Below are 22,660 nucleotides of genomic sequence, written 5' to 3' on the forward strand. Positions count from 1 at the left end.
CGTTGGGAGACGGGAGGAAGGCGGGAAAAGAGAGCGAAGGGAGAAAGATGAGGGAAGACTGGGGGGGAGAGAGGGGAGGAAGAGGAGAGGGGGGTGACGGGAGGAAGAGGAGAGGGGGGTGACGGGAGGAAGAGGAGAGGGGGGTGACGGGAGGAAGAGGGGAGGGGGGTGACGGGAGGAAGAGGGGAGGGGGATGACGGGAGGAAGAGGGGAGGGGGATGACGGGAGGAAGAGGGGAGGGGGATGACGGGAGGAAGAGGGGAGGGGGATGACGGGAGGAAGAGGGGAGGGGGATGACGGGAGGAAGAGGGGAGGGGGATGACGGGAGGAAGAGGGGAGGGGGATGACGGGAGGAAGAGGGGAGGGGGATGACGGGAGGAAGAGGGGAGGGGGATGACGGGAGGAAGAGGGGAGGGGGATGACGGGAGGAAGAGGGGGATGACGGGAGGCAGAGGGGAGGGGGAAGACGGGAGGCAGAGGGGAAGACGGGAGCAGGGGGTGGAGAGGGGGGAAAGAGGAGGAACAGGAGGGAGGAGGTATGAAAGGGGTGGCGAGAGGTATGAGAGGGGTGGGGAGAGGTATGAGAGGTGGTGGAGAGGGGGATGAGCGAGGGATGAGCGAGGTGGAAAGAGGTGGGGGGGTAGAGGTGGGGGAGGAACAGGAGAGGGGGGAAAGAGGTGGGGGAGGGGGAGGAACGGGAGAGGGGGGAAAGAGGTGGGGGAGGAACAGGAGAGGGAGGAAGAACAGGAGAGGGGGGAAAGAGGTGGGGGAGGAGGAGGAACAGGAGAGGGGGGAAAGAGGTGGGGGAGGAGGAGGAACAGGAGAGGGGGGAAAGAGGTGGGGGGGAAGAGGAGCAGGTGGTGGAGAGAGGGAAAGTAAAGAGACTGCATGTAGCCAAGAGAGGTTATCTAAATGCATTCTCCTCTGAGAGGAGTATGTGGTTGTCTTTAGCTCAGCTGGTGAGGCATGGTACTTGCAACGCCAGGATAGTGGGTTTGATTCCTGGGACCACCCTTAGTGCAGAATGTGGATCAAAACATCTTCTAAATGACATATATTATTATATTATATTAATTTATATTAGAATGTATATAATTTATTAACTGAAAGTAATATTATTATTATTATTATTATTATTCTGGTTTAAAATCTTTACGACAATATGCCTGCATGCTGTGCAGAGTCACTGCAGGTTGTGTGTGTGTGTGTGTGTGTTTGTGCATCTGTAAAAAATCACTGCGGGTTGGAGCAGTTGTGTGTGTCTGGGTGTGCGTGAGACACGCAGGCAGGTGTGTCTGTCTGGGTGTGTGTGAGACACACAGGCAGGTGTGTCTGTCTGGGTGTGTGTGAGACATGCAGGCAGGTGATGACATCACAGCACGTTCCCTCATGGCAGCAGGATGCAGCAAGCGGCTGGCTGGCTGCAGCCACTGACAGATTGCGTGTGCTGGAGTGAGCATTCTACCTTGCCACGGCAGCCCACGCCCAACCCCCACCCCCATCCCCCCGCGAGGCGTAGGGGGCTAATGCACCTTGCCTTGCTGGAGGGGTCGGGGGAGCTGCCACAGTGTGTTTTTATGATAGTGAGTGGACATACTGTAAACACAACAGCGTATCACGCACATCTGAATCGTTTGGCGAGATGGCACAGCCAGTCGGTCCCTGTTTGTCATCTATCTGGACCCTCTCCCCCGACAGACACACACTCACACTCTGACACACACGCCACTAACATCCAAAGTAAACAAACACCATCCTTCCCGTGATAGCACCCAGAGGGCATCAGGAGACCGCTCTGTCCACAACAATAAAACCATACCATTATGTAAGCCAGTCTCCACAGGCCTTAGAGACACATTGTACAGAGAATAGTTTTAAACGAGAGATAATTAACTGTTGGGTAGTCCAGTCCTTTAGAGGGAGAATTGTAGTAAAGTAGTCTAGTCCTTTAGGGGCTCCTGAGTGGCGCAGTGGTCTAAGGCACTGCATCTCAGTGCTAGAGGCATCACTACAGACCCTGGTTTGATTCCAGGCAGTATCACAACCGGCTGTGATTGGGAGTCCCATAGGGTGGCGCACAATTGGCCCAGCGTCGTCCGGGTTTGGCCGGGGTAGGCCGTCATTGTAAATAAGAATTTGTTCTTAAGTGAAAAGCACAAAGCCATATTGCATTTGTCAGTCCTCCTGAGTATTCTAAAAACGAGGCACCCAGAGAGCAGTCCCCAAGGACATGAGCTGTCACTCTCACAAGCTATCACACACACAGCAGACACACACACACCCACACACACACACTGCGCCATGTTTTAATCACAGAAGTACCTCCCAGTGGTCCTACCACATTGTGATTCCTCAATGGACTCAATGACTGTCCAGCAGCTCAGCTCAGCCCAGCAGCTCAGCCCAGCCCAGTGACTGTCAGACCAGCCCACAGCACCAGAGAGAAGGGAGAGGGCCCTAGGCGCACCAGTTAAAGTGTGTCTGAATCCAAGTGTCTGCCACTCTGCCATCAGTTCTTCTTTCTTTAATGTAGGCTAATCCATTCTGATGCCTCACTGTACTGATGCCAGACCTGGGTCAAATACGTCAGAATGCTTGAGCTGCACTTGATTTACAGCAGTTTGCCCTGTACAATGGAACCAATGGAATCGTCCCAAAAGTGCAACCCCAAGTTAAACGAAGCGCACCTCATGACCCTGTGAGTTTGTTGTCCCTCTGCAGGTCCGTATAGAGTTTGAGAGGAACATGGAGAACACCTCTGTTGAGGGCTTGATACAGAAACTGTCTGACAGTAAAGGAACGGGCAAAGAGAGACCAGGTAAGATTCCCCATACGCAGACACACCTGCCATGATAGGCAAATCACGTCTACAGATCAATGTATTACACATATGCTAGTGTGTATGACTGGTGAAGCACTTCAGTGGTTAGTGGCAACTTATGTAACTGTAAATCACATTGTAGGATTTTTTATGAATTTTTTTGCAATAAGTATTTGGTCAATAACAAAAGTTTATCTCAATACTTTGTTATATACCCTTTGTTGGCAATGACAGAGGTCAAACGTTTTCAGTCTTCACAAGGTTTTCACACACTGTTGCTGGTATTTTGGCCCATTCCTCCATGCAGATCTCCTCTAGAGCAGTGATATTTTGGAGCAGTTGCTGGGCAACACGGACTTTCAACTCCCTCCAAAGATTTTCTATGGGGTTGAGATCTGGAGACTAGCTAGGCCACTCCAGGACCTTGAAATGCTTCTTACAAAGCCACTCCTTTGTTGCCTGGGCGGTGTGTTTGGGATCATTGTCATGCCGAAAGACCCAGCCACGTTTCATCTTCAATGCCCTTGCTGATGGAAGGAGGTTTTCAAAATCTCACGATACATGGCCCCATTCATTCTTTCCTTTACACGGATCAGTCGTCCTGGTCCCTTTGCAGAAAAACAGCCCCAAAGCATGATGTTTCCACCGCCATGCTTCACAGTAGGTATGGTGTTCTTTGGATGCAACTCAGCATTCTTTGTCCTCCAAACATGACAAGTTGCGTTTTTACCAAAAAGTTATATTTTGGTTTCATCTGACCATATGACATTCTCCCAATCTTCTTCTGGATGATCCAGATGCTCTCTAGCAAACTTCAGACGGGCCTGGACATGTACTGGCTTAAGCAGGGGGACACGTCTGGCACTGCAGGATTTGAGTCCCTGGCGGCGTAGTGTGTTACTGATGGTAGGCTTTGTTACTTTGGTCCCAGCTCTCTGCAGGTCATTCACTAGGTCCCCCTGTGTGGTTCTGGGATTTTTGCTCACCGTTCTTGTGATCATTTTGCGTGGAGCCCCAGATCGAGGGAGATTGTCTTTCATTTCCTAATAATTGCTCCCACAGTTGATTTCTTCAAACCAAGCTGCTTACCTATTGCAGATTCAGTCTTCCCAGCCTGGTGCAGGTCTACAATTTTGTTTCTGGTGTCCTTTGACAGCTCTTTGGTCTTGGCCATAGTGGAGTTTGGAGTGTGACTGAGGTTGTGGACAGGTAAGTTACAGGTCTGTGAGAGCCAGAAGTCTTGCTTGTTTGTAGGTGACCAAATACTTATTTTCCACCATAATTTGCAAATAAATTTATAAAAAATACTACAATGTGATTTTCTAGATTTTTTTGTCATTTTGTCTGTCATAGTTGAAGTGTACCAATGATGAAAAGTACAGGCCTCTCTCATCTTGTTAAGTGGGAGAACTTGCACAATTGGTGGCTGACTAAATACTTTTTTGCCCCACTGTACCTACTCCCTAAATATGCCTGAATCTGACCCTGTATCAGTGGTTACTTAGGGTAACTTTCTTTAAAGTTACTTCTTGTCTTTAAGATGGGGACAGGCCTATAAGAGAGATTTAGCCAATGAGAGAGCAGTAACAAAAGGTGGTAGAAGGCCATCAGACTCAGTAGCTGTAATCTGCTGTAAAGGTAGGCAGGTCAGGCCGGACATTCCAGTTAGCATGTGACACCATGCAGGCCAGTACAGGGTCAGGGTGGCTTTGCTATACGCACGCACATGCATACACACTCACGCATACACACTCACGCGCATGCATACACACACACGCATACACACTCCCGCGCATGCATACACACTCCCGCGCATGCATACACACACACACGCGCATGCATACACACGCACGTGCATACACACACACGCATACACACACAAACACACTCTTTGCTGTGTTTAGGCTACAGACTGAACTAAGCAGCCAGAAGCGAGCTCTTTTGGGGATGAAGAGCTCAACAGTGACTGTGTAAACTATGACATGCTACGGTAAGCAAGGGAAATCTTACAATATATATAGTGTTTTCCATTGTGGCTTTCCCTGGGGCTCGCACCCCATCACATCAGGTAGGCGACACAAAGGGGTGTGTTTGTGTGTATACAAACGGTGACCCCTGACCCCTGTGTCCAGATGGGGCGTCTGAACAGCGCCGGCCTTCATTTGTTTTGACAGCAGAATTAATTGAGGGCTGAAAGCAGTTGTAGAATTCCTCCCCGTATCAAGCTGTTCATTAGAGATCTCACCGCGGCCTAGGCCATGTCATAACAATAACCTGCCTGTCCCTTGATGAAATAGCTGAACGGATGGCCGATCCTGCGCCTTTAGAGAGAGAGAGGTTGAATAAACTTTCTACCACAGAAACAGTCTCAAAGTGACACGCTGCTAGGCAGGGGGGTTCGTAGTGTTCACTGATATCCAGCTGAGCTGTCAACTGGCAGCGAGCCAGACACGCAAACCCCTTCGTTCCTCTTCCTCCCTCTTTCCCGCTCTGAGCTCCATGTGAAGCATATGCAATTGAAAAAGCCATCCTCCGCTCATGCGTGACTGCTTCCCTCACAGAGAGAGGAATGAGATAAAATAACCTCTACATAAACAGTCATCTGTCTGTTTATGAAATGTTTAAACAGATCCTAATGCCAACTGTGCAGGTTTAGGTAAGATTGGCATGTCTGGTGTAGGTTTTCTGCTGTAGTCAGTGTGTGTAAATATTGTCAGCTGTAGGATGCTGTCAGCGAAAGGTTCCTGCCCTGTGCTTACATTTTTGTTGCCCGTTTTGGTCAGTCTTCATGTGGAGGAGCCTAAGTATGGTCTTCAGACATTATTACTCAAATATGTTTATTATTATTGTTTTAGAATTGGTGATTATGGGGATTTAGCAACACCAGCAACTGCTGACTACTGTAGGAGGTTATGGTTCCCTCTTCACTTAGTTAACTATACCTGCTTGTTGTCAATGCTGTGTGGATTAGGGATGGCGCAGTGGGCAGGTCTCTCTCTCGCTCGATCTCCTTCTCTCTCGTGAACTAGTTATTTGATGAGCGTGGAATTCTTTTTTAATTGGAACGGAACACGCACACACAAACAGCAGTCACATCAGTGTGTGTTCGCCGGCGGTGAAAAGCTAACCAGAGAGGGCCTGATATTGCACAGTAGAGTAGATTGGTGTACTTCATCGACGTCACTTTGTGTACTTTTTCGACGTCACTTGGCGTGATGCGTGCCTCTCGTGACTTACCGCTTCCCTGAGCTTCTCCAAGCGCTGCGCATGTCGAACGATGCATTTTGCCCACAACTGACATTCTCTGGGACTGCATCGAACTGCTGTTGCCATATACACTGCACTAATATATCATTAGCTTTGTTTTTTCAGGTCAAGACATTTTAGTGCCAAGGAAATAAAATCTTGCCCGAGGCTGGCCTACTCTCTTCTCTCCCTCCATGGTCTGCCATGGAGGGAGACGTCGTGTCCTGGTCGTGTCCTGGTCGTGCCCTGGTCGTGCCCTGGTCGTGTCGTGTCCTGGTCGTGTCGTGCCCTGGTCGTGTCCTGGTCGTGCATTAGCTTTTAAGAAGATAAACGCTCAAAAGGGAACTTGGAACAGATCTGTGTTGTGATGAAGAGGCTGTGTATTCACAGAACCCCTAGCTTTCTATATCAACAGACAGAATAAATAACGTAGTTAACAAAATAATATTCATTCCATGTATTATAGACGCTACCACTCTAACCGTGTATTCAGAGGAATTTATTTATTACTCATTGATTATTCATCTATTTTTATGTTTTCACTTAAAACAAAGTAAAAGTCCTAATTTCCCCGCTCATCGTCTTACTATCTTTACTTAATAACCATAAGACAATCTCTTTTCTAACCGTAGAGATCTCTTTTCTAACCGTTGACTCTAAAATCATATGGGGTCCATTGATTGACACGTATATTTTCCGCTGCTTTTTCAGTAGCGTGTTTGTGTGTGTGTGTGTGTGTGTGTGTGTGTGTGTGTGTGTGTGTTTGCGTGTGTGTGATAATGCATATCCGACCTTATGAAAACCCCTCGTTAATGTGTTCTCCAGACGCTCTCGAAGCGAGGCATTCCAAGTGCAAGAGCTCGGAGGTAAATATGTAGAATTGATGAACATTAAATTAAGCATGATCTTTGTTGTTTTTCTTTAGGTTCTTTCTCAATTTCTATATAAATAATTGCTGTTGTTCTTGTGAAAATCAGCGTCTGGTTCGGCTCCAGATTAGACCAAGGGCATTCCTCCCAGCAGATTTGGCAATTTCTTGTTTTTAAAACATAGCCTAGTGTATGGGTGTAGTGTAGCCTAGTGTGTGTGTGTTTTTACTCAGTGTGTGTTTACTCAGTGTAGTGTAGCCTAGTGTGTGTGTGGCCTTATGAGCCATTCTGTGTGTACTGAAGGGCAGGTCAGGTCAGTGGGTTCTGTCTGTCCACCTTAGTTGATTGGTTGTTTTAGAGCGGTTTGGTCTCTGTTGTGCAGGTTTACAGTAGGCCTATGTAGAACTTAAATTCTGTCTCTGAGATCTGTGTCCGTCCATGAGAAAGTGTATGTGAGAGAGAGGAATAGTTTGTGTGTGGAACATGCTGTAGTGTGTGTGTGTGTGTGTGTGTGAGTGAGAGAGAGAGGAAGTGACTGAGGAATAGTTTGTGTGTGGAACATGCTGTAGTGTGTGTGTGAGAGGAAGTGACAGGAATAGTTTGTGTGTGGAACATGCTGTAGTGTGTGTGTGTGTGTGTGTGAGAGAGAGGAAGTGACAGGAATAGTTTGTGTGTGGAACATGCTGTAGTGTGTGTGTGTGTGTGTGTGTGAGGAAGTGACTGAGGAATAGTTTGTGTGTGGAACATGCTGTAGTGTCTGTGTGTGAGAAAGGAAGTGACTGAGGAATAGTTTGTGTGTGGAACATGCTGTAGTGTGTGTGTGTGAGAGAGAGAGAGGAAGTGAATGAGGAATAGTTTGTGTGAGGAACATGCTGTAGTGTGTGTGTGTGTGTGGAACATGCTGTTGTGTGTGTGTGTGAGAGAGGAAGTGACTGAGGAGTAGTTTGTGTGTGGAACATGCTGTAGTGTGTGTGTGTGTGCTACACTACACTACAGTGTATCTTGTGTGCTGTAGTATTTTCCCCTGGTTCAGGATAGAGTCACATCTTGCTGATGGCTACCAGACACTGTGTTGACTCTGCCATTGACCATGTCTGCCCTCTGGGTTCAGCAGAGACCACTTAGTTTAACATGTGTGTGTGCCAAGCTGGACCCTCTGTTCCTGCCAAGTCGTGTGTGTGTGATAGGTTGTGTGTGTGCGATGCGTTTAGGGCACTGCCAGCAAATGAACCTAAATTAGGTTTTCTGTATTATCAGGTCCTATTGAGTTTGAAGAATGCAACACTGCCATCGCCACTGAAGGTAAGTCACACACACACACACACACACACACCGCGCTTGTGCACTTATTTTCTATAGTTTATTCTCTCCTCAATGGAAAAAAACAGACCAACAGAAAACAGTGTGAAATTTCATAAAAGTCGGACTTGATATTTTTCACACCTAAATGTGTGGGAACATTTTAAGTCTAAACGTTTTAAGTTGTCTGGCCACTTCTCCAGCTCTGCTGCAGAACATCTAAAGAAGTCTAAACGTTTTAAGTTGTCTGGCCACTTCTCCAGCTCTGCTGCAGAACATCTAAAGAAGTCTAAACGTTTTAAGTTGTCTGGCCACTTCTCCAGCTCTGCTGCAGAACATCTAAAGAAGTAAAAGTGTTTCATAAAGGGATTTGATTTATCCGATTTTCTTTTTGGTTTGGAGTTGTCATATTTGTCTAATAAAATTGAAGAAATCTATCAGACATTTCTCACATACTTCTCTGGTGTGTTACTAGGAGCCAAACCCAGAAAGAGGAAAACATTTGCCATCCGCCGGAAAGACAACAAGGACACAGACTCGACGTTAGTAGCTTCTACTTTTAAACTTGATTTATAAAGGACGTATAAGTAGTTTATAAACTGTCCATTTTAATGATTTACTTTCCACTGCCTGGAACTCATTTAAGATGGCTTAATGAACAGTCTCTAAATTCGGTTTCAAATCATCTAAGATTAGTATAAATCATGTTTAGTTTTATTAGGGTTGTCTTGATGATAAATATTAATTCTGCATCATTGGCCTGAATTCAGAGAATATTAAATTAGTCTGAAATGAAACGTTGTTTCTTTTGGTGGGTCTCAGGGAGTCGACAGAAGTTGAACCTGCTGTGAGTATATTTCTAGTTACATTTATTTGAATCATATTAATTTAATACTATAATGTGAATCCCAATTTTATTGGGAATTACTTTGTAATATTATGCAATAGTATTGCAATTATTATTCTCAAGTACAAGTAAAACAGTATGATAGCTAAACTGCCATGTTTCCTTTCTCTCTCTCTCTCTCTGTTTCTCTCTCTCTCTGTTTCTCTCTCTCTCTGTCTCTGTTTCTCTGTCTGTTTCTCTGTCTGTTTCTCTGTCTGTTTCTCTGTCTGTTTCTCTGTCTGTTTCTCTGTCTGTTTCTCTGTCTGTTTCTCTGTCTGTTTCTCTGTCTGTTTCTCTGTCTGTCTCTCTGTCTGTCTGTCTGTCTGTCTGTCTCTGTCTGTCTGTCTCTCTCTCTCTGTGTGTCTGTCTCGGTCTCTCTGTGTGTCTGTCTCGGTCTCTCTGTGTGTCTGTCTCGGTCTCTCTGTGTGTCTGTCTCGGTCTCTCTGTGTGTCTGTCTCGGTCTCTCTGTGTGTCTGTCTCGGTCTCTCTGTGTGTCTGTCTCGGTCTCTCTGTGTGTCTGTCTCGGTCTCTCTGTGTGTCTGTCTCGGTCTCTCTGTGTGTCTGTCTCGGTCTCTCTGTGTGTCTGTCTCGGTCTCTCTGTGTGTCTGTCTCGGTCTCTCTGTGTGTCTGTCTCGGTCTCTCTGTGTGTCTGTCTCGGTCTCTCTGTGTGTCTGTGTCTCGGTCTCTCTGTGTGTCTGTGTCTCGGTCTCTCTGTGTGTCTGTGTCTCGGTCTCTCTGTGTGTCTGTGTCTCGGTCTCTCTGTGTGTCTGTCTCGGTCTCTCTGTGTGTCTGTCTCGGTCTCTCTGTGTGTCTGTCTCGGTCTCTCTGTGTGTCTGTCTCGGTCTCTCTGTGTGTCTGTCTCGGTCTCTCTGTGTGTCTGTCTCGGTCTCTCTGTGTGTCTGTCTCGGTCTCTCTGTGTGTCTGTCTCGGTCTCTCTGTGTGTCTGTCTCGGTCTCTCTGTGTGTCTGTCTCTCGGTCTCTCTGTGTGTCTGTCTCTCGGTCTCTGTGTCTCTACTCTCTCTGTGTGTGTCTCTCTGTGTGTCTCTACTCTCTCTCTGTGTCTCTCTCTCTGTGTCTCTCTGTGTCTCCTCTGGGCTGTAGAACAATACCAATGGAGTTCCTCCTGGATACTATGGCACCATAGACTTCCAAAACGCTGTGAGTCTCACACACACAGCAGGAAATGCTTAAGTGCATTACTAAGTGATGCATTACTGTTGTTGTGTTTGTTCTAGAATGTCCCCACGGTTGATGAAGATGGCTTCTGCATCAGACCGGAAGACCGCAACCAAAATGATATCCTTCCTCAATACTCACACTTTAACACTGTTAACCTTCCAACACTGTCTTCAAACTCTTCTTATCATTCCTTCATCTGCTGGGGTTGTGATGTCCTCTGTTGGCCTTGTTACCATATTGCCATACTGTATAGCCACTAATCTGGCATGGTGTTATAATCAGTTCTGCTTCCTTAATCCGTGATCCACATGCCAAAGAGAACTCGTTCTATTCGTCGAGTGACTCGGAGGACGAGGATGAACCCAGGAAGTTCCGTGTGGAAATCAAGCCGGTGGCGCCCAACAACAGGACGCAACAAAGCCGAGCCACCATCGACCAACTCAAGGCCTCCATTGGAAACATCAGCCTATCGCCACCAACCTCGGTACTTCAACTCCGTACGACTTAATTTGATAGAAACCTGTTGCTCCACAATTCTGTCAGATTGCCAGAGATTCCAAGCACACATTGGAGAGTAGACCAGACACACAAACTATCTGATCAATATAACAATCAATACTTCCTCACCTCCCACCTTGGTGGAGGAGTCCTTCACACTTGTATATTGGATACACACTTGGATAAGGTTCAAATCCTGTATCCTACAACATTAATATAGAAAGTTGCATAAACATCACTACCACAGAAATACATCTGTAAGCATGTAGAAAGAGATCAACGTTCTGATGTATTCTGTCTCTAAAGATGTTTCCTCCGTACACTTCAGCTACACCCATTCACTAACCTTAGTCTACTCTCTCTCTCTCTGTTTGTCTGAGCGGCAGTTCCCCGTCAGTCTGTCTGTCCCTTCTCCTCTCTAACACTAGAGGGCAATAGTACATTGAATTTCCACTGTAAGATCTGGGAATGGGTACTTGGTCATAAAGCCCTCTACCAGAATCATTAGACGGTATCATACATATTTGAATGTCATTTTTGCCTTATTCTGTTCTTTAGCCTGTTTGAACCATTGTCTCAACTGTCTAAGATGAGTCACTGTGGACAGTAGGAGTGAGTGAGCTCATTCAGAAGGTTCAGTTGGGAGTTTTTCTTTAAAGATGGAGATTTCAATGCATGAGTCATAATTCAAACATCATTTTGTATTTGTTTTTCTGTGTTTGACCGGTAGGGTAAAAATGTATCACAAATAGTCTTCGGTTTTGGTCACTTGTTTTCTCTCTTGCTGTACTTGAACACAACGGTTGGCGCAGGTGGAATGGCCTTGTCTCTAGGTTCTGAACCGTCTGTTTAAAAGCGGTGGTACCACTGCTGTACAACTAGTTGCATGGTGTTACAGTAGAGTCAGTAGTCACACCCCAGTTCACCCTGCTGTCACGTAATGGGATGAGATGGCATGCAGAGCCTGTCAGAGCTCCAGCACGCAGAGCCTGGCCTGACCTTTAGGCCTGGAGTTGACCTCTCCATTCAACTTTGACTGACTGACTGACTGGCCATATCATCTCTAAATCTCTGAGCCGCGCTCTCTGTCTGCCTGCTCAGGGTGGAAATAGCGCCTGCCGTTAAACTTTAAAACAGTAGTGTGTGTGAACAGTCCGTGTGCTGCTTCAGGAGGTGGTTGTGTGAGCTCCCCCATTTCAGCTAGAGGAGTCCTACCACTCTAAAGGGCTCTCCCCCTCGGTCTACCATGCTCTCTCTATCTCTCTATTGGTATTTACTCTTGTTTTATTAGGGCATTTTGCTGCTGGGTTTGGACATTACTTGTATGTGATTCTTTATGGGGTTAGTCGACCATTACATTATGGAGAATTTCTTTGTCCTTTTTGAAGGATTAAGAAGTTTCTTGAGGAAAAACATTCTCTGGCTTTTCCAAGGCCTGAAATTCGGATTTGGTTCATTACAAATGAGTTTTTTCTCGACAGCAGGACTTAACATTTCAAATATTTTCTCAGTCCAACGACAAACAGCAGCAACCTCTACTGTTTCTTCTGTTTGGACTTTCACCTAAGTACCGGAATATTCCCTCCGTTTTAGTTTATTGCTCCCTCCTTCAAATCTTAAGTATTTTATTTCCACCTTAATATTGACAGAAATGTTCTGCGCTAAATGTTCTCTAGTTAAAAAATCTAGGCGATAATGAACGTTGCATCAATTTCTTGCCATTTTGTCTTTCTCCTTATCAGTTCCCTCCTGTGCTGTTAGTTCCTTTATTGAAACAGCAGTGGAAGCCGGAATGGTTTATGTGTGACTGTGTGTGGAGATCTGTAGTGTGTGTGTGTGTGTGTGTGTGGAGATCTGTAGTGTGTGTGTGTGTGGAGATCTGTAGTGTGTGTGGCGATCTGTAGTGTGTGTGTGTGTGTGTGGAGATCTGTAGTGTGTGTGTGTGGAGATCTGTAGTGTGACTGTGTGTGTGGCGGGCTACAGCCGTAATTGAACCCATTTGTTGCTTAGTGCCTGTGGGACTAAACCCAGGCCTCACAGCACCACGGCGCTTTGACGCTTCAGCTGCCTCCCTCTAAACCCCTTCTGTTCCTCTCCTCCTTCTTTCTCCCTCTCCTTTTTCAGTGTGTCAATAAAGGCTTTATTGGAATTGATGGTCTTAGTTTCCATTGGGTCACACAGAAGTACATCAGATCTTCTGTTGGTTGCCTCTGTTAGTGTTTGAATATCTCTCTCCCTCTCCTCTCTCCTCTCTCGCTCATACCTGATTGATGGCAGTGCGGGGTTAGATACTGTGTCCTGTCTGTTCTGTGCGGCTGCATTTTTCACCCTAGGTTTAATGTCTGGTATGTGTCTGAGAAGCTTAATCCTGTGATTTACTGTCTCTTTAAAATTGATGTGGAAAAGGCCTCTCCTCAGGGAATAGTTAATAATACGCTTTTCAACATTTCCATGTATCAATTCTATTTTAGTTCGGGACAGTTTTTTGGTATTGTGAGTACCGTACCCCACCTGATAAATGTAGCCTGTATTGTGAGTACCGTACCCCACCTGATAAATGTAGCCTGTATTGTGAGTACCGTACCCCACCTGATAAATGTAGCCTGTATTGTGAGTACCGTACCCCACCTGATAAATATAGCCTGTATTGTGAGTACCGTACCCCACCTGATAAATATAGCCTGTATTGTGAGTACCGTACCCCACCTGATAAATATAGCCTGTATTGTGAGTTCCGTACCCCACCTGATAAATATCGCCTGTATTGTGAGTACCGTACCCCACCTGATAAATATCGGCTGTATTGTGAGTACCGTACCCCACCTGATAAATATTGCCTATATTGAGAGTACCGTACCCCACCTGATAAATATCGCCTGTATTGTGAGTACCGTACCCCACCTGATAAATATCGTCTGTATTGTGAGTACCGTACCCCACCTGATAAATATTGCCTGTATTGTGAGTACCGTACCCCACCTGATAAATATTGCCTGTATTGTGAGTACCGTACCTCACCTGATAAATATCGCCTGTATTGTGCATATCTCTGTTTTTAGAAAGTGTTATTCAGGAAGTAAGTTATTACACAAGTGTTGATTCTGAAAGAGTAACACATTGAGGAATGTTGAGCTGTCATCTTAAATAGGTGTAGTTCGAGATACTGTGTACAGGCAGAAGTGAATTGACCCTGCACTACTGAAGATTGGTTCCATCTAGGACCTATGCCAAATCACCTACTGTCTGTTATAATAAAGGCATCCAAGTACTGACGAACATTCCAGATACAACCATGTTTTACATACATTTACTTCAAATGTACTTTTCTCTGATATTCATTTTGTCTTTGTACAGTAAAGTATGTTTTGGGATTGTGGAGGATGAGGGCTGAAGTTCTGTGTGTCTTATCCTATCTGTAGTTAATTAATGTGTGTTTATATTCTCAGGGTCAGATGCGAAGGAACCAATCCAGTGAGTATTTTATTTGACACCCCCTCCCCCACCTCTCCTCCTCCTCTGTTTGATGGCTGCGACCATTTCTGACTTTTTAACTTCATTTTTCTTGCCTCAGGTCATTCTTAAAGAAAATAAAAAATCCTAGCAACCTCGCCAAAACCAACATATCCCCAGCTAAAGTAAACTTAGTTAGTTTTTTATATGTGTGTATTTGAGAGGGGACTCCTGTTCCTCCTCTAAGCTATGAGTAAGATTGATTGCTTAATTGCTTGTTTTTATTTTGCATGTCAGAAATTATATTTTTCCTCCTGAGTTTTTGGCTACAATTTGAATATTTTGCTGTGTTTGATTTTCTGCTCGAACAAATGAATTAGTTGTCTATAAAGGAATGCAACAAGTCACGGAACTGTCTCAAACTGTGAACTACTAGTGGATGTTAGCAAGTAAACCATGAAGAAATAAATATATCACAAATATATTAAGTAGCATTATACACAGTTTAAATAACATCACTTTATTATCCTTTGATATTCATATTACCATCATATCAAGTTATAGTTTTAAAGTATTTTATCAATTTGATAGAGCTAATACTGATAATGCAACTTTTTGATAGAGTTTAAGGCTGATACTATGTATATTTGGTAGAGTTAAGAGATTCATAGCCATGTGTTTTAAACATGCTCAGGGCTGTCAGGAATGCATTCCCACTCAGCGATAGGCTCTCAGGTGCTAGGTGAGTACTATACGTACCTCTCTAGTCAGTCTGCCCCCCCCAAAACCACCACCACACCCACCAAACATGCCATGCCAAGTAGACCTCCACACCCCCACCTCAGCTCCCTGTGGTTAATACTGTACTCTACAGCTAAAGCTAACACAAACGAACATGCAAGCTAATAAAGCAGTGCTTAAAAACAATGATCTTCAGCATTTAACAAAGCTTTTCTAACACTATCTGTTTGCCACAGTCGCAAGGAGCTACGTAGTTTAATGTAGATCTGAAAATAAAATGGGTTATATTTGGGACCAATCGAGGAATGTCTTGCTGGGTGGGGAACCTCTGCTACTGTACAAATAACACATTAACACACTAGTGTGAGCCACACAGAGAGCACTGCAGCCCTATCCTGTAGCATGTGCTCTCTTGCTCCCTACAGTGTGTGTTTAAACGCCTGTCTGGGTGGTGGGGGGGTATGGGACAGGATGTTCCCTCCACCTATGTAACCTTGCTGAGGTTAAGGTTGTTATTTGTATGTTCTCTTCTCAACCAGGTGATGAGTTGGGAAAGGCCAGGATGTCAACATATTTCAATGAGTAAGTACAGGATAAAGATTCTCCTAACTATTACAGATACAAATTGGCTCAGAAACACTTGATACACACACTTGATTGCCCTACTCTCACTGTTTAGTAATTGCTCTCATTTCCACATCACTTTCTCCCCCTTTCTCTATCCATCCCTCCTCTCTCTCTCGCTCTCTCAGCAGTAGACCTGCTCTCAATAATGACCTTCTCTCACTGGATCCGTTCTGTCCCGCCCCCACCCTAAGAGGCTCCTCCTCCTCAGTGTCCTCATCAACAGGTAAGCCCCGCCCTTCAAGCGTAACAGAGTGTTTCAATGTATTCCTATGGGTGGCTGAGTGAGGTCGGTGCCGACCATGATGGGGTTCTGTCTGGATAATGAACTCTCTTTATAAATGGCTTTGGTTTTCACTATTACCTCAAACTACTACTGATACAGACATGACCCCACATAGTTAAATAAAGGTTAAATGATATTAAAATTGTAAAAAGCTCCACATGTAGGCCAGGTAGTCCCCTGCACAGCTCAACAACAGTAGTAAGCTCCTACTGTACACATTGACAAGAAAATAAATGGTATTTTATTACATTGAGACACTCACATATGTCTATTTTATCTGTGGGAATATTTTGGAACAGATTTCCTAAATCAAACCCATTTTTTGCAGAATTCATGGTAATTTTACTGTTTACTTTATTTTTGCGGGCTGGTTTTGGATGCTCACTCCCAACCTAAACGGAACGTGTGTGTCTGTGTCACTGAACATGTTTTGTTTGTGTGTTTATTGTTGATATGACTTTCTAATAGGTCATGTAACCTGTAACCTTTTTGCTTATTTTTTTGCAAGTTTGACATCAAGTGTCGTGTGGGTTTTGCCCATTTACTTTATTTTATTTACAGTTTATTTTATTTACAGTTTTGTTATTTGTTATTTATGTCTTTTAAGCTTTGTTCTTTTATTTGATGAAGAATTATTGTTACAGTTTGATTAGTATGCATTTGGCTGTGTGTGTGTGTGTGTGTGTGGGGGGGGGGGGGGGGGGGCTTTATTTGCATTTGGCTGTGTGTGTGGGGGGCTTTATTTGCATTTGGCTGTGCGTGTGTGTGGGGGGGGGCTTTATTTGCATTTGGCTGTGTGTGTGGGGGGGGGCTTTATTTGCATTTGGCTGTGTGTGTATGTGGGGGGGGGGGCTTTATTTGCATTTGGCTGTGTGTGTGAGGGGGGGGCTTTATTTGCATTTGGCTGTGTGTGGGGGGGGGCTTTATTTGCATTTGGCTGTGTGTGTGTGGGGGGGGCTTATTTGCATTTGGCTGTGTGTGTGGGGGGGGGGCTTTATTTGCATTTGGCTGTGTGTGTGTGGGGGGGGGGCTTTATTTGCATTTGGCTGTGTGTGTGTGTGGGGGGGGGGGGGCTTTATTTGCATTTGGCTGTGTGTGTGTGTGTGTGGGGGGGGGGGGGCTTTATTTGCATTTGGCTGTGTGTGTGGGGGGGGGGGGCTTTATTTGCATTTGTAAGTACACGTGTGTTTAGTTTATTTTCATTTCCTTTACATCCCTCTTTCTCTCGTTCACACTGTCCTGCCTCTCACTCCAGTACAGATATGTGAGAAGATGGTTTCAGTGCCAAGGGTTATGTAGTGTGGAGTCTCTGTGTGACTGACTGACTGACTGACTGTGTGTTGAAATAGTTACGTTAGCACTGACCCATTGCCTGGGTTAATCGTAATCCACAGTTAATTGGCACCTAGTTTGGGTCAGAGGGTTGGTGATAAGGCCTATTGGCATGTATGTTGTCAAACACTATCTCGTTATTGTCAAAAGTTCCTCCTTAAAAGCCAAAAAATCAGTGTAAAGTCCTCTGGTTAGGATACTGTGATGACTCTTAAGTCCTTTAAAGACCTGTTTAAGCTCTCTGTAAAATACAGGCATTACCAGCCATTAATACACACATACAACACATTCATCTGGCCCTGACTGAACTGCAAACATGCATCTGCTTTGGAGTCAGTCATTTGGCAAGCCTGAAAGAGATGATTAGGCTCTAGTTTTGTGATTATGTAGGGCTTTCTGACTTTGTTCTTTTGCAGGTAGTTATTTTAGCCTATCTCTGTGTGTTAACCCTCCTTTCTCCCCCTTTCCCCCCGCCTCCTCCTCCAGACATCGACTCTCTTTTCCTCTCCATTCCTCTATGTCCTCTACACATTAACGAGTCCCCTGTGTTTCTGCCAGGGGAGGCAGGTAAAATGTTTGCCCTAGCTGCACCCATTTACACCAGTGTTTTCTGTGCGGTTGCGCTGTACTGAATCAGTGTCCAACTATCTAACCTCCGTTACAAAAACCCTTAACATTGCATCCAATGTCTTATTCAGTTGCTTGTTGGTGTTTGGTGATTATTTTACTCCAATCCACTCTTTTATTGTAGGATTTCAGTGATGGACTGTTAGTTGTAGTTGTGTATACTTTGTTCAACCAATCCAATGAGGAAGATGGATAACTGAATTAGTGTTGGATTGAGAGCCCTGCCTAGATAAGCTGAGAGCGCTGTGTGGCTCTGCGTGTCTGCGTGGTGTGAGGACCTAACACTCCAAGTCAGAGTAGCTGATATCCTCTCAACCAGCTGTAATCCTCTAACACTATTTATTACCAGTTAAGACTGAAACATGCCAGGCATTCATTCCTGTCACAGCCCGACACTCGCATTGCCTAATGTTGCTCAGAGATTGCATAGGATTGCAGTTCACAGTGAACTATGCCTACACCTGGCTGTTCCATAGATGGAAACTATAGTTTCATTATAGTAGATGGGCATCCCCAAGCCTTGTTCTTTGAGTGAAGAAAAAAAAAATTACTAGTTCAGTATAATGCAACAAAAATCATTATATGACGTAGGAATGTAAAGATGTTTGCATGAGTATCTTTGTAAATGTTAGCTAGTATGGTTCCTCCTTACTCTGTGGTATAGGTTCATCACTCTGCCCTGCCCTGGACTATCATGTGCCATCAACAGATGAGGGGGTGTTACAGCAGGAGTTCTCCTCTCCCCCACTGGCAGACGGCCTGCAGCAGGCCAAAGGAGAGGTCACCCCTCTACCTTCCTCCACCACCACTACTACCACCACTACTACCACCACCACCTTCTCTCCATGGAACTCACCAGCTGACCCCTTTCTGGCCCTGAAGCCCATCCCAGCCCGGGCCCAGAGGACCCCCATCACCCGGCAGGATGAGCCCATAGAACCAACCCCAGGCCCAGACCCAACCAGCGTGCCTCAGGGAGAGAACCAGTCTGCCTTTACCAGGTCCCAGAGCCAGTGGATCGACGTCAACCACGACTTTGTGCCAGTCCGACGCCAGCAGAGCTGCTGTCCGGGTACAGGTCCGGTCAACCGCGACCGGACCCAGTCTAACCCTCCTACCGGCAGGCCTCAGTCTTGCCGGTCCATCTGTTTCTTCTCTGATGACCCCGCTGATCCCTATAATAAGATGGTGCTGAGCAGTGGGGTTGTGGAGGTCAGCACCTCCTCTGTCCCTGAGGTCTTTTCAGCACTGACAGTGGGGGTGGCAGCAGCAGCTAGCCAAGCACACAATGGTAACCTCTAGCATGGCATAAACTAGTAGTGTCAAGTTCTGCCTTTGCCATTTTTCTCTTTTGTACTACTTTTTAAAACCATTTTTTTCAGTTTCCAGCTTTTATAACTATTATTTTATTTCAACCTTATTTACAATATGTTTGGTTGTATAATGTATTTTTTATTTAATGTGTGTTTTTGTTTTGAGGGGCATATGCTTGTCTGCCTTAGAGAATTGTTAACACAGTTTTGTGAGTGATCGGAATTTTGTTCTGTATTTTATGTTTCAGAATTTGTGCATGTCTTGACTTCTGTGTTGATGAGTGATGTTTAAAAAGTAAAAAATGCACGGAACCTGTTAAGAATTGTATCAGAAGTATATTACATATAGTGCAGCATGTTTTACCTTATCATACCCTGGATTCTTAGTCCTTTCCTTTTTGTCTCCCCTCCTCCCTGCAGTGCCTGCCCTGGCCAGACCCACTACCCCTCAAACTGGGGCCATGGTGGCTCCTCCACGACCCTCTTCCAGACCCAAACTACCCACAGGAAAACTCACAGGAATCAATGAAATTGTGAGTACCCTCCCAGTATCAATCTCAATTCAGAGTACCTGCCCAGCGTCAATCTCAATTCAGAGTACCTGCCCAGCGTCAATCTCAATTCAGAGTACCTGCCCAGCGTCAATCTCAATTCAGAGTACCTGCCCAGCGTCAATCTCAATTCAGAGTACCTGCCCAGCGTCAATCTCCACCGAGAGTACCTGCCCAGCGTCAATCTCCACCGAGAGTACCTGCCCAGCGTCAATCTCCACCGAGAGTACCTGACCATCGTCAATCTCCACCGAGAGTACCTACCTGCCCATCGTCAATCTCCACCGAGAGTACCTACCTGCCCATCGTCAATCTCCACCGAGAGTACCTACCTGCCCATCGTCAATCTCCACCGAGAGTACCTACCTGCCCATCGTCAATCTCCACCGAGAGTACCTACCTGCCCATCGTCAATCTCCACCGAGAGTACCTGCCCAGCGTCAATCTCCACCGAGAGTACCTGCCCAGCGTCAATCTCCACCGAGAGTACCTGACCATCGTCAATCTCCACCGAGAGTACCTACCTGCCCATCGTCAATCTCCACCGAGAGTACCTACCTGCCCATCGTCAATCTCCACCGAGAGTACCTACCTGCCCATCGTCAATCTCCACCGAGAGTACCTACCTGCCCATCGTCAATCTCCACCGAGAGTACCTACCTGCCCATCGTCAATCTCCACCGAGAGTACCTACCTGCCCATCGTCAATCTCCACCGAGAGTACCTACCTGCCCATCGTCAATCTCCACCGAGAGTACCTACCTGCCCATCGTCAATCTCCACCGAGAGTACCTACCTGCCCATCGTCAATCTCCACCGAGATTACCTACCTGCCCATCGTCAATCTCCACCGAGAGTACCTACCTGCCCATCGTCAATCTCCACCGAGAGTACCTACCTGCCCATCGTCAATCTCCACCGAGAGTACCTACCTGCCCATCGTCAATCTCCACCGAGAGTACCTACCTGCCCATCGTCAATCTCCACCGAGAGTACCTACCTGCCCATCGTCAATCTCCACCGAGAGTACCTACCTGCCCATCGTCAATCTCCACCGAGAGTACCTACCTGCCCAGCGTCAATCTCCACCGAGAGTACCTACCTGCCCAGCGTCAATCTCCACCGAGAGTACCTACCTGCCCATCGTCAATCTCCACCGAGAGTACCTACCTGCCCATCGTCAATCTCCACCGAGAGTACCTACCTGCCCATCGTCAATCTCCACCGAGAGTACCTACCTGCCCATCGTCAATCTCCACCGAGAGTACCTGCCAACTATCTGATAGAGAATCTGCAGTATCTTCACTAGACTTAGAGAACCTAAACTGTGGGCATCAGAGTATTGATTTGTGGAACCATTCTCTATTGATTCATGATAATGGACTACATTTATTTTTTTGCTCTTGTTATTTACACTGTATGGGGTTAATTAGTGGAACCCATTACCATTGGTTGATTTCTGGGTTTGTGCTGTCCAACCAACCAGGTGCAGCCGTTCAGCCCGACCAAGATGTTGTCCAACGCCAGTCCTCCTCCGGCTGCTCCCCTGGCCCGGGCAGAGAGCTCCTCCTCCCTGTCCTCTACCGCCTCTCTCAGTGCCTCCAACACACCCACAGTGGGTAAGGATTAAGGACATAACCAAGCTCCATCACCTCCTCTCTCTATGGTCATCTCTTCACTTCTCCTCTTTTACAGTCTTCTTCTCTCCATTCCCCTCTTCTCCTTTCACCCCGTCTCCCTCAATTCATATTTCTTTACTACTTCCTCTCATCCCTCTTCTCCCTTGTATTCCCTTTCCTCTCCTCCTTCCTCTTTTATATAGTCCCTCTCCTCCCTCTCGTATTTCCTTTCCTCTCCTCCCTTATATATTTCCTCCCCTCTCACCTAACCTAAACCCACTTCTTGTCTTTAAACCTTATTGGGTTTCTCTCCTTCTCTCACTCCCCTCCTCCTCACAGGGCCTGAGCGTATCTTCCGTCCCTCCCTCTCCTCTCCGGAACCAGAGTTCCTCCTTTCTCCCTGTCCTCTGTTTCTCCTCAGCCAAAGTGAGTCTCCTCTCTTCCTCCTTCTCCCTCTTCTGCAGTGGTTCCTAACCAGGGGTACTAGGACCTGGGGGTACTTGGTCTATCCACAGGGGTACTAGGACCTGGGGGTACTTGGTCTATCCACAGGGGTACTAGGACCCCTGGGGGTACTAGGTCTATCCACATGGGTACTAGGACACCTGGGGGTACTAGGGCTATCCACAGGGGTAATAGGACCCCTCGGGGTACTAGGTCTATCCACATGGGTACTAGGACACCTGGGGGTACTAGGTCTATCCACAGGGGTAATAGGACCATCTCACCTGCCCAGTACCATCTCACCTGCCCAGTACCATCAATCTCACCTCATCTCACCTGCCCAGTACCATCAATCTCACCTCATCTCACCTGCCCAGTACCATCTCACCTGCCCAGTACCATCTCACCTGCCCAGTACCATCTCACCTGCCCAGTACCATCAATCTCACCTCATCTCACCTGCCCAGTACCATCTCACCTGCCCAGTACCATCAATCTCACCTCATCTCACCTGCCCAGTACCATCTCACCTGCCCAGTACCATCTCACCTGCCCAGTACCATCAATCTCACCTCATCTCACCTGCCCAGTACCATCTCACCTGCCCAGTACCATCTCACCTGCCCAGTACCATCAATCTCACCTCATCTCACCTGCCCAGTACCATCTCACCTGCCCAGTACCATCTCACCTGCCCAGTACCATCAATCTCACCTCATCTCACCTGCCCAGTACCATCAATCTCACCTCATCTCACCTGCCCAGTACCATCTCACCTGCCCAGTACCATCTCACCTGCCCAGTACCATCAATCTCACCTCATCTCACCTGCCCAGTACCATCAATCTCACCTCATCTCACCTGCCCAGTACCAT

General features: G+C 46.4%; 1 protein-coding gene across 40 annotated transcripts in view; it reads left to right on the plus strand.

The window, feature by feature from the left end:
* LOC110523357 (F-BAR domain only protein 2) overlaps window positions 1–22,660 on the plus strand; it is a 76,647-nt gene that overhangs the window by 42,602 nt on the left and 11,385 nt on the right. For 4 of the 40 annotated variants that reach the window (XM_090234052.1, XM_090234057.1, XM_090234062.1 and 1 more), the window contains 12 exons: window positions 2,722–2,818; window positions 8,194–8,238; window positions 8,711–8,777; window positions 9,058–9,082; window positions 10,223–10,279; window positions 10,357–10,417; window positions 10,609–10,784; window positions 14,245–14,269; window positions 15,529–15,571; window positions 15,742–15,839; window positions 19,592–19,704; window positions 21,209–21,341. In XM_090234052.1, coding sequence (XP_090090178.1) covers window positions 2,722–2,818; window positions 8,194–8,238; window positions 8,711–8,777; window positions 9,058–9,082; window positions 10,223–10,279; window positions 10,357–10,417; window positions 10,609–10,784; window positions 14,245–14,269; window positions 15,529–15,571; window positions 15,742–15,839; window positions 19,592–19,704; window positions 21,209–21,341 — 940 coding nt within the window. Of the gene's footprint in view, window positions 1–2,721; window positions 2,819–8,193; window positions 8,239–8,710; window positions 8,778–9,057; window positions 9,083–10,222; window positions 10,280–10,356; window positions 10,418–10,608; window positions 10,785–14,244; window positions 14,270–14,942; window positions 14,991–15,528; window positions 15,572–15,741; window positions 15,840–17,717; window positions 17,799–18,522; window positions 19,150–19,591; window positions 19,705–21,208; window positions 21,342–21,680; window positions 21,768–22,660 lie in introns of all 40 variants that reach the window. The other 36 variants (XM_036976971.2, XM_090234036.1, XM_090234040.1 and 33 more) reach the window with 26 other exon arrangements.

This window comes from Oncorhynchus mykiss, chromosome 5, assembly GCF_057628025.1.
Source record: "Oncorhynchus mykiss isolate SJ-2025 chromosome 5, ASM5762802v1, whole genome shotgun sequence".
NCBI lineage: Eukaryota > Metazoa > Chordata > Actinopteri > Salmoniformes > Salmonidae > Oncorhynchus > Oncorhynchus mykiss.